This window comes from Salvelinus alpinus, chromosome 12, assembly GCF_045679555.1.
Source record: "Salvelinus alpinus chromosome 12, SLU_Salpinus.1, whole genome shotgun sequence".
NCBI lineage: Eukaryota > Metazoa > Chordata > Actinopteri > Salmoniformes > Salmonidae > Salvelinus > Salvelinus alpinus.
Genome location: NC_092097.1, coordinates 39,188,580 through 39,205,069, shown reverse-complemented (window position 1 = coordinate 39,205,069; position 16,490 = coordinate 39,188,580). Strand labels below are relative to the sequence as shown.

The 16,490-nt window shown below is 45.6% G+C and overlaps 1 protein-coding gene across 1 annotated transcript in view; it reads right to left on the bottom strand.

Moving 5' to 3' along the window:
- LOC139536113 (phosphatidylinositol 4-phosphate 3-kinase C2 domain-containing subunit beta-like) overlaps nucleotides 1–16,490 on the bottom strand; it is a 75,322-nt gene that overhangs the window by 34,640 nt on the left and 24,192 nt on the right. The window contains exons 2-11 of the mRNA XM_071336294.1: nucleotides 13,481–14,390; nucleotides 13,026–13,126; nucleotides 12,411–12,571; nucleotides 11,832–11,952; nucleotides 8,028–8,139; nucleotides 7,790–7,869; nucleotides 7,476–7,539; nucleotides 7,203–7,349; nucleotides 6,950–6,983; nucleotides 4,425–4,620 (exon numbers count right to left, since the gene is read on the bottom strand). Of these exons, the coding sequence (XP_071192395.1) occupies nucleotides 4,425–4,620; nucleotides 6,950–6,983; nucleotides 7,203–7,349; nucleotides 7,476–7,539; nucleotides 7,790–7,869; nucleotides 8,028–8,139; nucleotides 11,832–11,952; nucleotides 12,411–12,571; nucleotides 13,026–13,126; nucleotides 13,481–14,302 (1,838 nt within the window). The 5' untranslated portion in view covers nucleotides 14,303–14,390. The remainder of the gene's footprint in view (nucleotides 1–4,424; nucleotides 4,621–6,949; nucleotides 6,984–7,202; nucleotides 7,350–7,475; nucleotides 7,540–7,789; nucleotides 7,870–8,027; nucleotides 8,140–11,831; nucleotides 11,953–12,410; nucleotides 12,572–13,025; nucleotides 13,127–13,480; nucleotides 14,391–16,490) is intronic.

The following is a 16,490-nucleotide window of genomic DNA, read 5'->3' as shown; positions in this document are numbered from 1 at the left end:
CCTCATCCCGTCAGTTGAGGATGCCTGGTCATTCTTTAAATGTTACTTCCTCACCATATTAGACAAGCATGCTCCGTTCAAAAAATGCAGAACCAAGAACAGATATAGCCCTTGGTTCACTCCAGACCTGACTGCCCTCGACCAGCACAAAAACATCCTGTGGCGAACTGCAATAGCATCGAAGAGCCCCCGCGATATGCAACTGTTCAGGGAAGTCAGGAACCAATACACGCAGTCAGTCAGGAAAGCAAAGGCCAGCTTTTTCAAGCAGAAATTCGCATCCTGTAGCTCTAACTCCAAAAAGTTCTGGGATACTGTAAAGTCCATGGAGAACAAGAGCACCTCCTCCCAGCTGCCCACTGCACTGAGGCTAGGTAACACGGTCACCACCGATAAATCCGTGATAATCGAAGACTTCAACAAGCATTTCTCAATGGCTGGCCATGCCTTCCTCCTGGCGACTCCAACCTTGGCCAACAGCCCCGCCCCCCCCGCTGCTACTCGCCCAAGCCTCCCCAGCTTCTCCTTTACCCAAATCCAGATAGCAGATGTTCTGAAAGAGCTGGAAAACCTGGACCCATACAAATCAGCTGGGCTTGACAATCTGGACCCCCTATTTCTGAAACTGTCCGCCGCCATTGTCGCACCCCCTATCACCAGCCTGTTCAACCTCTCCTTCGTATCATCTGAGATCCCCAAGGATTGGAAAGCTGCCGCGGTCATCCCCCTCTTCAAAGGGGGAGACACCCTGGACCCAAACTGTTACAGACCTATATCCATCCTGCCCTGCCTATCTAAGGTCTTCGAAAGCCAAGTCAACAAACAGATCACTGACCATCTCGAATCCCACCGTACCTTCTCCGCTGTGCAATCCGGTTTCCGAGCCGGTCATGGGTGCACCTCAGCCACGCTCAAGGTACTAAACGATATCATAACCGCCATCGATAAAAGACATTACTGTGCAGCCGTCTTCATCGACCTGGCCAAGGCTTTCGACTCTGTCAATCACCATATTCTTATCGGCAGACTCAGTAGCCTCGGTTTTTCTAATGACTGCCTTGCCTGGTTCACCAACTACTTTGCAGACAGAGTTCACTGTGTCAAATCGGAGGGCATGTTGTCCGGTCCTCTGGCAGTCTCTATGGGGGTACCACAGGGTTCAATTCTCGGGCCGACTCTTTTCTCTGTATACATCAATGATGTTGCTCTTGCTGCGGGCGATTCCCTGATCCACCTCTACGCAGACGACACCATTCTATATACTTCCGGCCCTTCCTTGGACACTGTGCTATCTAACCTCCAAACGAGCTTCAATGCCATACAACACTCCTTCCGTGGCCTCCAACTGCTCTTAAACGCTAGTAAAACCAAATGCATGCTTTTCAACCGTTCGCTGCCTGCACCCGCACGCCCGACTAGCATCACCACCCTGGACGGTTCCGACCTAGAATATGTGGACATCTATAAGTACCTAGGTGTCTGGCTAGACTGCAAACTCTCCTTCCAGACTCATATCAAACATCTCCAATCCAAAATCAAATCAAGAATCGGCTTTCTATTCCGCAACAAAGCCTCCTTCACTCACGCCGCCAAACTTACCCTAGTAAAACTGACTATCCTACCGATCCTCGACTTCGGCGATGTCATCTACAAAATAGCTTCCAATACTCTACTCAGCAAACTGGATGCAGTTTATCACAGTGCCATTCGTTTTGTTACTAAAGCACCTTATACGACCCACCACTGCGACCTGTATGCCCTAGTCGGCTGGCCCTCGCTACATGTTCGTCGTCAGACCCACTGGCTCCAGGTCATCTACAAGGCTATGCTAGGTAAAGTGCCGCCTTATCTCAGTTCACTGGTCACGATGGCTACACCCACCCGCAACACGCGCTCCAGCAGGTGTATCTCACTGATCATCCCTAAAGCCAAAACCTCATTTGGACGCCTTTCCTTCCAGTTCTCTGCTGCCTGCGACTGGAACGAATTGCAAAAATCTCTGAAGTTGGAGACTTTTATCTCCCTCAACAACTTTAAAAATCTGCTATCCGAGCAGCTAACCGATCGCTGCAGCTGTACATAGTCCATCTGTAAACTACCCACCCAATTTACCTACCTCACCCCCCATACTGCTTTTATTTATTTACTTTTCTGCTCTTTTGCACACCAGTATCTCTTCTTGCACATGATCATCTGATGATTTATCACTCCAGTGTTAATCTGCTAAATTATAATTATTCGATTTATTGCCTACCTCATGCCTTTTGCACACATTGTATATAGATTCTCTTTTTTTTCTACCATGTTATTGACTTGTTTATTGTTTACTCCATGTGTAACTCTGTGTTGTCTGTTCACACTGCTATGCTTTATCTTGGCCAGGTCGCAGTTGCAAATGAGAACTTGTTCTCAACTAGCCTACCTGGTTAAATAAAGGTGAAAAAAAAATTAAAAAAAATAAAATAAACCCCTGCATATGTGACAGTGCCAGAGGAAAGTTGAAGAAAGGGCAGGTGCTGACAGAAGACAGATTCATGGAGATTCAAGGGGAGGGTTTGGCCTGAACTGAATTCACTCAGGTCAATATAGAGGGAGGGATGTGATGGGAAGGGAAAAGGGAGGAAAAAAGGTACAAGATGGAAGAGAGGATGGGAAAAGTAAGAGAAGTGAAAATGGGATGGAGGGTGATGGAAAGAGAGAAGTAGAGGGAGAAGGGGAGAGGATAGGGAGAAGGGGAGAGGATATGGAGAAGGGGAGAGGATATGGAGAAGGGGAGAGGATAGGTAGAAGGGGAGAGGATAGGTAGAAGGGGAGAGGATAGGGAAAAGGGGAGAGGATAGGGAGAAGGGGAGAGGATAGGGAGAAGGGGAGAGGATATGGAGAAGGGGAGAGGATAGGGAAAAGGGGAGAGGATAGGGAAAAGGGGAGAGGATATGGAGAAGGGGAGAGGATATGGAGAAGGGGAGAGGATAGGGAAAAGGATATGGAGAAGGGGAGAGGATAGGGAAAAGGGGAGAGGATATGGAGAAGGGGAGAGGATATGGAGAAGGGGAGAGGATATGGAGAAGGGGAGAGGATAGGTAGAAGGGGAGAGGATAGGTAGAAGGGGAGAGGATAGGGAAAAGGGGAGAGGATAGGGAGAAGGGGAGAGGATAGGGAGAAGGGGAGAGGATAGGGAGAAGGGGAGAGGATAGGGAGAAGGGGAGAGGATAGGGAGAAGGGGAGAGGATATGGAGAAGGGGAGAGGATAGGGAGAAGGGGAGAGGATATGGAGAGGGTAGGGAGAAGGGGAGAGGATAGGGAGAAGGGGAGAGGATAGGGAGAAGGGGAGAGGATATGGAGAAGGGGAGAGGATATGGAGAAGGGGAGAGGATAGGGAGAAGGGGAGAGGATATGGAGAAGGGGAGAGGATATGGAAAATGGGAGAGGATATGAAAATGGGAGAGGATAGGGAGAAGGGGAGAGGATAGGGAGAAGGGGAGAGGATAGGGAGAAGGGGAGAGGATAGGGAGAGGATATGGAGAAGGGGAGAGGATATGGAGAAGGGGAGAGGATATGGAGAAGGGGAGAGGATATGGAGAAGGGGAGAGGAGAGGATAGGGAAAATGGCAGAGGATACGGAAAAGGAGAAGGGGAGAGGATAGAGAGAAGGGGAGAGGGAGAAGGGGATGAGAGAGGAGACAGAGAAGGGAGAGAGAATGAGATAGAAAGTGAAGAGGGAATGAAGGGAGAAGGAACGAGAAATAGAAGGACAGAGAATAAGAGAGGGAGAAGGAGAAGCAGTGGTATAAAGTACTTAAGTAAAAATACTTGTAAGTACTACTTAAGTAGTTTTTTGGGGTATCTGTACTTAACTATTTATATTTTTTACACCTTTTACTTCACTACATTCCGAAAGAAAATGTACTTTTTACTTCATACACTTTCCCTGACACCCAAAAGTACTCGTTACATTTTGGATGCTTAGCAGGAAAGAAAAATTGTCTAATTCACACACTTATCAAGAGAACATCCCTGGTCATCCCTACTTCCTCTGATCTGGTGGACTTACTAAACACATGCTTAGTGTTGGACCATGCCCCTGGCTATCCGTAAATAAAAAATAACCAAGAAAATGATGCCATCTGGTCTGCATTATATAAGGAATTTAAAATTATTTATACTTTTACTTTTGATACTTAAGTATATTTTAGCAATTACATTTATTTAAAATCAAATACTTTTAGACTTTTACTCAAGTAGTATTTTACTGGGTGACTTTCACTTTTACTTCTCTAAGGTATGTTTACTTTCACTCAAGTATGAAAATTGGGTACTTTTTCCACCACTGAAAAGGAGAGGGATAACACAATGCTCCATAACACAATGTCATCCTCAGATTATGGGAAATCCAGCCTGAACAGCTGCCTGTGTGCGTGTGTTACCTGGCCGCCCATGTGATGGGGATGCGGTGAGCAGCGTAGACGCTGAAGGATAGGACGTTGGTGACCAGGCCTGCTTCCTGTGTGGGCGCCGTGTGCCGGTTGCTCTGCACCGTGGTGTGGAAGTTAGCATTGAATGTGCTGCAGTACAGCTCCACCAGATCTAAAATGGCCACGGTCAGCTTCTCCACCACTTTCTCTGCAACATTTTCGAAACCATTTAGATTCATATCACCTTCATTTAGCAGACGCTCTTATCCAGACAGACTTACACTAAGTGCATTCAATTAAGGAGGGCTAAACAACCACTTAACACAAGCATTAAAAGTTTAACTTTCTGAATGTTAGTAATAATCAGGGTGCAGAATTGAGCACCCATGACCGCGTGGTCACGCACGTCTCCAAATCATTCATCAAGTTTGCTGATGACAACAGAGTGGTGCCAGGAAAATAACCTCTCCCTCAACGTCAACTCATTGTATATATTCTAGTCATGGTTCATCCTATATAAAACGTATTTTTGGGATTATGTATGTATTGTTTTGTATTGCAAGGCCATCAGACTTAAATAGCCATCACTAGCCAGCTTCCACCCGGTTACGCAACCCTGCACCTTAGAGGCTGCTGCCCTATTTACATACACTACCGTTCAAAAGTTTGGGGTCACTTAGAAATGTCCTTGTTTTTGAAAGAAAAGCACATTTCTTTGTCCATTAAAATAACATCAAATTGATCAGAAATACAGTGTAGACAGTGTAGACATTGTTAATGTATGTAAATGTAATGTAATGTAAATGACTATTGTAGCTGGAAACGGCAGATTTTTTATGGAATATCTACATAGGTGTACAGAGGCCCATTATCAGCAACCATCACTCCTGTGTTCCAATGGCACATTGTGTTAGCTAATCCAAGTTAATCATTTTAAAAGGCTAATTTATGATTAGAAAACCCTTTTGCAATTATGTTAGCACAGCTGAAAACTGTTGTATTGATTAAAGAGGCAATAAAACTGGCCTTCTTTAGACTAGTTGAGTATCTGGAGCATCAGCATTTGTGGGTTCGATTACAGGCTCGAAATGGCTAGAAACAAATAACTTTATTCTGAAACTCAGTCTATTCTTGTTCTGAGAAATAAAGGCTATTCCATGCGAGAAATTTTCAAGAAACTGAAGCTCTCGTACAACACGGTGAACAACTCCCTTCACAGACCAGCGCAAACTGTCTCTAACCAGAATAGAAAGAGGAGTGGGAGGCCCCGGTGCACAACTGAGCAGGAGGACACGTACATTAGAGTGTCTAGTTTGAGAAACAGACGCCTCACAAGTCCTCAACTGGCAGTTTCATTAAATAGTACCCGCAAAACACCAGTCTCAACGTCAACAGTGAAGAGGCGACTCTGGGATGCAGGCCTTCTAGGCAGAGTTGCAAAGAAAAAGCCATATCTCAGACTGGCCAATAAAAATAAAATATTAAGATGGGCAAATGAACACAGACACTGGACAGAGGAACTCTGCCTAGAAGGCTAGGATCCCGGAGTCGCCGCTTCACTGTTGACGTTGAGACTGGTGTTTCGCAGGTACTATTTAATGAAGCTGCCAGTTGAGGACTTGTGAGGCGTCTGTTTCTCAAACCAGAGGAATATCAAACATTAGTTATTGTCATCATTCCATGGTTGTGCCCCAAATGGCACCCTATTCCCTATATAGTGCAGTCCTTTTGACCAAGGCTCTTAGGGGTACCATTTGGGACACAGAACATGGCTGCTCCATGTCAACACAGCTCAGCTGACTGGGCTCCACTGTTTACATTGTGTCTCTTTATACATCCCTTGGAGCAGCAGCTTAGCCCTACATGGGAAGGAGCTTAGCCCTACATGGGAAACAACATCCCAACTCTATGAAATGTGAGGCGGATGGACAGATGGAGCTCGGCGGATGGATGGAGGTGGTGCTTGGTGTATCCTGTACGAAGCTAGCCATCCTTCCTGTTTGTTTGAGTGTGACGGGGAGGTAGAGAGTGGGGATATCCTACATCACGGATGTGCATCACAACAAGTCACGGACACTTCCGCTCTGACATGAGGTAGTGCTACTGTGACGGACCAGTGTGCCTGCTTAGCAGTATAGCTTCCTCCCTATCTGGGTGCACTGTCTGTACAATGGCTCGACCCAGGTTCCTCTGCCTCGCAAACACACGTGACCGCCCGCTTGACAACGTACTAGCCAGTTGTGCCACCGAAAAGCTAGCAACTCAGCTGTGGAGCTTACGGTACAATCTTTATTGCGTTACACTACTGTACAGACCTGACCTGGACCCCTCCCTTGCTCCTCTCTTCCATCTACAGTATCTCATCACTCCTCTTTATCTATCCTCAGTTCCTCTTCTGTCCTGTCCTTTCTCTGTCTGTCTGTCTCCTATCCTCCTTCCCCTCTTCTGTCTGTCCTCTCTGTCATCCCCTACCAGCCAGTATCTCTGTGTGGATTATTCAGTGCTATTGTAGGACATTCAATTAGTGTGGAACTTACCTCTGTTCTCTCTGATGGCCAGCACTGATGAATCCTGTGAAGAGACACACACAGTTACAGAATCCAATCAACCAACCTTTGGTTCTGGAGTTACAGGAGTACAGTAATTCATGAAGTTATCCTTGTGTACCGGTCTGAGATCAGTTTTGTATTTAGACCATAATATTTAAGGCTATGATTGGGGGAGGGTAAACTGATCCTAGATATGTGTATCTGAAGCATGGTAGATGTGATTGTGAGTGTGTGTGTTTACCTTCTGGACTCTGGGCTGCAGACGACAGGGGCATGCTGGAAGCTGGTTGAGGGCGGAAGTGATGTCAGGCGTTTCCACAGCAGCCAGCGAGCTGCAGAGAGCCTTCACTGATTGGACGAGCCGTTCCACGTGCAACACAAGCTCCACCTACAGAGGGCGGGAGGGAAAGAACATAGAGAATTCAACCTTACACATCCATTTTAAGAATAAAAAAACCTAAAATGTTTGTGTTCCTTCTTGTGTGTTTTTATGTGCGTATATGTACCAGGTTACCTCTGATAGAAGGAAGGACTCAGCCTCGTTGTGAAAGGTGTCCAGGAGCAGAGTCAAAGCCTCCCTGTTCAAACAAAGAAATATCAACAACACTGTTAAGGATATCAAAGTCCCAGCCTAAGGCCTTCTATTGCTTTTTAAAGAAGTTTTCACATATTCCAAAAAGACTTGACTAATCCGTCCAAGTTGGTAGCCAGATGACATTATTTTACTTCCAATCATCCAAGTTATCCAATCAGATTAGGAATCACCTTGATAAAGGTTGCATCTCTAATGTAATCAGTGGCGTGAGAGCTCTAGGCCCGTCCCCTCACCTAGTAACTGTCTGTTTGATTGGTCGCTCCTGCAGCAGGATGCTGTGGTTCATCGTAGAGGCCGTCTCATCATCCTCCTCCTGTCAAGCACAACACAACCACATAATCAAACAAGAGTGTGTGCGTCTCTGCTACTGCATGCGTGTGTGTGTGTGTGTGTGTGTGTGTGTGTGTGTGTGTGTGTGTGTGTGTGTGTGTGTGTGTGTGTGTGTGTGTGTGTGTGTGTGTGTGTTTTCACCGTGCGGCCCAGTTCTGTGTTGACAGAGCCTCTCTTGGTGAGGAAGAGACGAATGTCCCAGTCAAACTTCACACACAGCTGGATATGCTCCAACCCTGTCAACGTCTGGGAACTAACAGAGACAGAGAGAGAGAGAAAGAGAGACAGACAGAGACACAGAGAGAGACAGAGAAAGAGAGACACACACACACAGAGAGACACACACACAGAGACAGAGACAAACAGAGACAGAGAGAGACAGAGACAGAGAGAGAGACACAGAGACAAACAGAAACAGAGACAGACAGAGAGACAAACAGAGACAGAGAGAGCGAGACAGAGAGACAGAGATTTTATTGTAAAGTTTCCCCCCCAAAAAATACAAATAACAAAGCATTGAAAAACAAAGACATTACTCATAAAAATAAAAACATTTGTAGGACAAGTATGCCATTCAAGTGGATAAGCCATGTCCCTACACAATGATGTGGTGCAGCTGTACTTAGTGAATACACACACAGGGGAAAACCCACTACAATATGGGCCTGGGGGTTCATTGTGAGGTGATTGTTTTGCTCCATAAATAAGAGCGAGAGACGGGAGGGCAAATAAAGAGAGAGAGCTAAAACCCTACTACTGTCCAGCCCTGTGATTGACAGCTGGGTAACAAGCAATGACCTCAGCACACAGAGCAAGTCCCGCCCACTTTAACAGCCGCAGGTTATCGGGGGAAAACACACTTTCTGCTGCAGGCCGGAAACACACACACAGAGAGAGAGAGAGAGAAACACACAGTTGCTCTGAGCCTGAAAAACAAAGAAACAGAAAGACTGACACACACACTATTGGCCAAAAGTTTTGAGAATGACACAAATATTAATCTCCACAAAGTCTGCTGCCTCAGTGTCTAGATATTTTTGTCAGATGTTACTATGGAATACTGAAGTATAATTACAAGCATTTCATACGTGTCATATGCTTTTATTGACAATTACATGAAGTTGATGCAAAAAGTCTATATTTTTAGTGTTGACCCTTCTTTTTCAAGACCTCTGCAATCCGCCCTGGCATGCTGTCAATTAACTTCTGGGCCACATCCTGACTGATGGCAGCCCATTCTTGCATAATCAATGCTTGGAGTTTGTCAGAATTTGTGGGGTTTTGTTTGTCCACCCGCCTCTTGAGGATTGACCACAAGTTCTCAATGGGATTAAGGTCTGGGGAGTTTCCTGGCCATGGACCCAAAATATCGATGTTTTGTTCCCTGAGCCACTTAGTTATCACTTTTACCTTATGGCAAGGTGCTCCATCATGCTGGAAAAGGCATTGTTCGTCACCAAACTGTTCCTGGATGGTTGGGAGAAGTTGCTCTCGGAGGATGTGTTGGTACCATTCTTTATTCATGGCTGTGTTCTTAGGCAAAATTGTGAGTGAGCTCACTCCCTTGGCTGAGAAGCAATTCCACACATGAATGGTCTCAGGATGCTTTACTGTTGGCATGACACAGGACTGATGGTAGCGTTCACCTTGTCTTCTCCGGATAAGCTTTTTTCCGGATGCCCCAAACAATCAGAAAGGGGATTCATCAGAGAAAATGACTTAACCCCAGTCCTCAGCAGTCCAATCGCTGTAGCTTTTGCAGAATATCAATCTGTCCCTGATGTTTTTCCTGGAGAGAAGTGGCTTCTTTGCTGCCCTTCTTGACACCAGGCCATCCTCCAAAAGTCTTCGCCTCACTGTGCGTGCAGATGCACTCACACCTGCCTGCTGCCATTCCTGAGCAAGCTCTGTACTGGTGGTGCCCCGATCCCGCAGCCGAATCAACTTTAGGAGACGGTCCTGGCGCTTGCTGGACTTTCTTGGGCGCCCTGAAGCCTTCTTCACAACAATTGAACCGCTCTCCTTGAAGTTCTTAATGATCCAATAAATGGTTGATTGAGATGCAATCATACTGGCAGCAATATCCTTGCCTGTGAAGCCCTTTTTGTGCAAAGCAATGATGACGGCACGTGTTTCCTTGCAGGTAACCATGGCTGACAGAGGAAGAACAATGATTCCAAGCACCACCCTCCTTTTGAAGCTTCCAGTCTGTTATTCGAACTCAATCACCATGACAGAGTGATCTCCAGCCTTGTCCATGTCAACACTCACACCTGTGTTAATGAGAGAATCACTGACATGATGTCAGCTGGTCCTTTTGTGGCAGGGCTGAAATGCAGTGGAAATGTTTTGGGGGGATTCAGTTCATTTGCATGGTAAAGAGGGACTTTGCAATTAATTGCAATTCATCTGACCACTCTTCATAACATTCTGGAGTATATGCAAATTGCCATCATACAAACTGAGGCAACAGACTTTGTGAAAATTAATATTTGTGTCATTCTCAAAACTTTTGGCCACAACTGTACATGTGCTGCTGCTCTGAGACAGAAATTAAACACACAGGTGCACAGAGCCAGAAAACATGCGCACACACACACATACATGTTCAGCTGCACTGGACCGGAATGAAGCTTGCTGTAAAATACATTTCAACCCTGTCTGGCTGTATTCCTCTGAAAGAAAGAAGACTTCATAGGGGAGTGGGAGGGAGGGTGTGTGCGTGTCAGGGTGTGTGTGTCAGGGTGTGTGTGTGGTGCGGGGGGAAAGGACATGTTTTCGGGGAAACCCACTGTGGCTAAGCTGGCCCACAGACATACCATTTCTGTTCGTGAGTTTGTGAGTGTGTGTATGTGTGGGAAAAGGGCCTAGAAGAGTCTGTGTTTTAGGGGCGGTTTAGGTCGGCCCACAGACATCAGCAGAGCTTGTTAAAAACTACCACAATTGAGTCCTTCAGTTACATTTGTGTGTACATCTGCACCACAAACCACACACACACACACTCCAGCTCTCTCCCTCCCACAGTCTACCCCCAACTCACTGCCCTGTCATTCATGACAAAGCTTAAACACACACATTCCTATAGCCTGGGCCTCTCACATACAAACACACAAACACAGAAACGTAAGGTTGAGCCATGCATGCATACACGCACACAAACACAGGGCTGAGACTATGAGCTGAGACTCCAGAAGGCGAGGTCAGTACAGGTGCATCAAAGCTGAGACCGAGAGTGTGAAAAACAGCTTCTATCTCAAGGCCATCAGACGGTTGAACAGCCATCACTAACATTGAGTGGCTGCTGCCAACATACTGACTCAAATCTCTGGCCACTTTAATAATAACAAATTGCATGTAATAAATGTATCACTAGTCACTTTAAACAATGCCACTTTATATAATGTTTACATACCCTACATTACTCATCTCATATGCATATACTGTACTCTATTCCATCTACTGCATCTTGCCTATGCCGTTCGGCAATCGCTCATTCATATATCTTTATGTACATATTCTTATTCATTCATTAACACTTGTGTGTATAAGCTAGTTGTTGTGAAATTGTTAGATTACTTGTTAGATATGACTGCATGTTCGGAACTAGAAGCACAAGCATTTCGCTACACTCGTATTAACATCTGCTAACCATGTGTATGTGACCAATAACATTTGATTTGAGTGTATAGCCACAGTCTAGGAGTGTGTAGCCAAAGTCTAGGAGTGTGTAGCCAAAGTCTAGGAGTGTGTAGCCAAAGTCTAGGCGTGTGTAGCCAAAGTCTAGGCGTGTGTAGCCAAAGTCTAGGAGTGTGTAGCCAAAGTCTAGGAGTGTGTGGCCAAAGTCTAGGAGTGTGTGGCCAAAGTCTAGGAGTGTGTGGCCAAAGTCTAGGAGTGTGTAGCCAAAGTCTAGGAGTGTGTAGCCAAAGTCTAGATGGTTGTCTTTACTTCTGTAGGAACTCGGCCTGACCGCAGACTTTGAGGAGGTAGTGGTCGACATCAATGTGGTCGAGGTCTTCATTAGCATAACACAACGTCTGGTAGATCAACAGGTCTACCGTAGACGACCCTGAGAGAGAAAGAGAGAGAGAGAGAGACCGAAGAATGAGGCAATATAGTGACTGTTTATTTGGCCAGGTTGATCTCTCTGAGTGAGAGAAAACATACTCTCTGCCCCCATCATGGGTCATGACCTGACGGTACCCACAGCACATAGTCTTACACACTAATGGAGAAAGGGTGAGCTGGAGAGAGAAACATCCCTTAAATCTCTCTCTCCCTCTCAGACAGATGAATGAGAGTCAGTCATGTTTCATTGAGAAGTCAGCGTAATTACACTAAGGGAACTCCAACAACAGGCTTTTCCTAATCCCTTATCCCAGATCCCTGATCTTGGAGAACCACAGTTTTCTGCACAGGACTGAGGCCAGCAAACATTACATTCACTGAGGGTGTGTATGAGAATAGGGGTGAGATCGCTGTGCTGTTGAATCTGTGGTGTCTGCATTGTGTGTGGGGGTGTCTTACCGTCACAGGTGAAGGTGAGTGGTTCTCTAAAGTGGTCGCTGATGACCGTAACCTTGACGCTGACCCCTAACCCCTGTTGCAGCTCTTCAGGCCCCACTGAGGGTGACCACACAAACCCTGTGTTCTTAGACTGGTCACTGCACGGATATGCTGAGCGCAATCTGAACACAACACACAGTCATAATTATTAACAGGTAATAAATAGCCTGACAACACAGTCGTGATTATTAACAGGTAATAAATAGCCTGACAACACACAGTCGTGATTATTAACAGGTAATAAATAGCCTGACAACACAGTCATGGTGATAATTGCATATAGACAGCCTGACCACAACCTGCCCACAATACAACCACAACAAAACCACGACACAGAAATGTTTCTAAACAGCCTGACTGAGGGTGAGATGGTAACATTTGGGCCCAATCCCAAATCAACCCCTAAACAATACGCCCTATGTGGAGTTCTGAGAGGATTTGACATGTGTAGGCAATATGGCAATAGCTCCATCTTGCCTTCTAATACTGTGAGTGGAAGTTTCACCATGTGGCTTATATCAATCAAATCCTACACAAGTACATAGGGTTCGATTTGGGATTGGGCCATACACTTACACATCGAGCATGTGGCAGAAGGCGGCCACCTCCTCGTCTCTCTCCTCTGACACCTGGAAGAGCTCATAGCCAAAACCATTGAGCCTGGTGCCCAGGGACACCTGTCAATCACACACAGAGATGCCTGTCAATCACACACAGAGACACCTGTCAATCACACACAGAGACACAGGAACAATCAGAGTCACAACTGAAGGTAATGGAACATTCAGTGTCACAGAACTCAAAGTAACGGAAAACAGCTGTGCTGGACTTGACTGGATTGAAGTAAACTGCGGATAAAACAAAACTAGACATTTCAAGGCCTCTTTATTTGTTTCTAGGTTTCCCTATGGAAACATGGAATGAGGGTATGAGGTAACAACGTTAGATGGGGATTAATGCTATGTCATGCTAAGTCACGTAATGAAGCTGTCGTGAACCTGTCGTAACCCTGTCACAGGGTGAGTAGTTACCGGGTCGGCCGACACTCTGTGCTGGTTCTTGTTGCTCTTCTGGATAGGTAAGTAGGTGCGGGGGGGCACCTGAGGGGGGAGGGTCTTGCTCCGAGCCAACGGCTTCCCTGATTGGTCTCCGTTGGCCCACCTACCCCTTGGAGATGGCAAATCCCCATTGAGCTTGGAGAGAGCGTCGTTGAGGCTCTCGTAGTTTAGCGTCTCCCCTGACGACAGTTTGGGCTGGTCCACCTCAGGGGTGAACAGGTTGACATCTCGGGGAGTGGTAGTGGGTCGGGGGGGCAGGAAGGGCTCAGAGGAGGGGAGTAGAGGGGTCCTGGGGGGTACAGCAGGAGGAGGGTCATCAGGAGGGGGGAAGCCTTTAGGCAGAGTCAGAGAAGAACCAAAGCTAGACCCAGACTCCCCATAGCTGGTACTCAAGTAGTCTCCCTTCCCTGGACTCTCCAGGATATAGATGGGCTCCCTGGCCCTGGCTGGGGAGGGCTGTGGGGAGTGGGACCCCCCAGGCTGGAGGTGGTGGAGGGAGAGGTTCGAGCCAGATAACCCTCTTAGCAAACTCCTTCCAGGAGGACTAAGGCTGGGGCGGGGTGGGAGGGGGCGATCGACCTGCCTCTGGCCCTCCCAAGGGGGTAGCGTAGGTACTTTCCCACCACCCTGGCTGCTGGTCCCCTGGCTGTCCCCCCCCTTGTCCTGTTTGAGTCTGGACAGGGCATCATACTCCATCTGTAGGGCTTCAGCCAGTACCAGCTCTCTCTGGCTCAAGCCCAGGGAGTCCAGTCCCCAGGGACCCTCGCTATCCTTCTGAGTTTGTGCTGCCGACATGCTCCTACAGGGGACGCCACCACTGACAGGAGAGGAAGACACCGATGCTAGGGCTTCCAGAGAAGAGACATTGGGCTCAGAATATGCTCTGTGGAGAGAGAGAGAGAGAGAGAGCGAGAGAGAGAGAGTTTATCAGAAAGAGTAAAAAAAATAGCAATTAAAGTCAGAGGGAGAATGAGGGATATGTTTCTCTTCTGCCAAAGACGCCAAATGCTCTCAGTTCAATGTGTATTCCACAGCTATTACCAACCCCCTTTAATTTAATCTTCAATTTTCTCTGTAACATTAAAGATGTACTATGCAGAAATTGCTCCGACATTTCCGGGTTGCTAAAATTCTAAACAGGTTGCCTAATTTCAGTTTATGTGACAAAAGAAGCAAGTACAGTGTAGAAAATCATTGTACTATCTAAACCGCTGTGAAATATATTTTCCAAACGTAAAAATATTGTATTTTCAGCGGTTTGAACCTGATGTCCAAAAGGCTGCAGGAACTGTTTATAAACCATAATTAAAGCAACGAAATGTAATATATAGGACAAGTCTTATGTAAAGAAGACTAACATATTTTTCCTCGAACAGACCTGTCTGGTTCAGACAGGCAACTGCAGCTCAGCAGAATCACAGCCTAGATTCCTTACCACCCCATGTGCATGTTTAACCCATAATATGTCCTCACACACACACTCGCACACGCACACTGGCCATGGCACACAAAAAACACAGCAGAGGAAAACATGGTTGAGGGAGAGGCTGGGTCAGCATTCTCTCTCAATACAAAGGGCTTTATTGGCATGGGAGACATATGTTTACATTGCCAAAGCAAGTGAAATAGATAATAAACAAAAGCGAAAGGAATAATAAATTAACAGGAAACATGACACTGACAAAAGTTCCAAAGGAATCGAGACATTTCAAATGTCATATTATTGCTATGTACAGTTTTATAACAATGTGCAAAAAGTACAAAAGGGAAAAAAATAGACAAATATGTGTTTGTTCGTCACTGGTTGACCTTTTCTTGTGGCAACAGGTCACAAATCTTGCTGCTGCGATGGCACACTGTGGTATTTCACACAATGGATATGGGCGTTTATCAAAATGTGTTTTGTTTTCAAATTCTTTGTGGGTCTGTGTAATCGGAGGGAAATATATACATATGTCTAATATGGTCATACATTTGGCAGTAAGTTAGGAAGTGCAGCTCAGTTCCCACCACATTTTGTGGGCAGTGTGCACATAGCTTGTCTTCTCTTGAGAGCCAGGTCTGCCTACGGTGGCCTTTCTCAATAGCAAGGCTATGTTCACTGAGTCTGCACATAGTCAAATATTTCCTTTCAGTAACAGTGGTCAGGTATTCTGCCACTGTGTACTCTCTGTTTAGAGCCACATAGCATTCTAGTTTGCTCGTTTTTTTTGTGAATTCTTTCCAATTTGTCAAGTCATTCTTTTTTGGTCCGAGTCTAATTCTGTTGCCGTGATTTTTTAAATTATTATTATACATTTTTATTTTACCTTTATTTAACTAGGCAAGTCCGTTAACTTTTACTTGGTACTCATCCCGGATCCGGGGGCACCCCCCACAGTAAAAAAGCTGACTAGCATAGCCTAGCATAGCGTCACAAGTAAATACTAGCATCTAAATATCATTAAATCACAAGTCCAAGACACCAGATGAAAGATACACTTCTTGTGAATCCAGCCATCATTTCTGATTTTTAAAATGTTTTACAGGGAAGACACAATATGTAAATCTATTAGCTAACCACGTTAGCAAAAGACACCACTTTTTTTACTCCACCAGTTTTTTACTCCATCAGTAGCTATCACTAATTCGACTAAATAAAGATATATATAGCCACTAACCAAGAAACAACTTCATAAGATGACAGTCTGATAACATATTTATGGTATAGCATATGTTTTTTTTGAAAAATTTGCATTTTTCAGGTATAAATCATAGTTTACCATTGCAGCCACTATCACAAAACTCACCAAAGCGACTAGAATAACTACAGAGAGCAACGTGTATTACCTAATTACTCATCATAAAACATTTCTTAAAAATACACAGCGTACAGCAATTGAAAGACACAGATCTTGTGAATCCAGACAATATTTCAGATTTTCTAAGTGTTTTACAGCGAAAACACAATATATCGTTATATTAGCATACCACATGAGCTAAC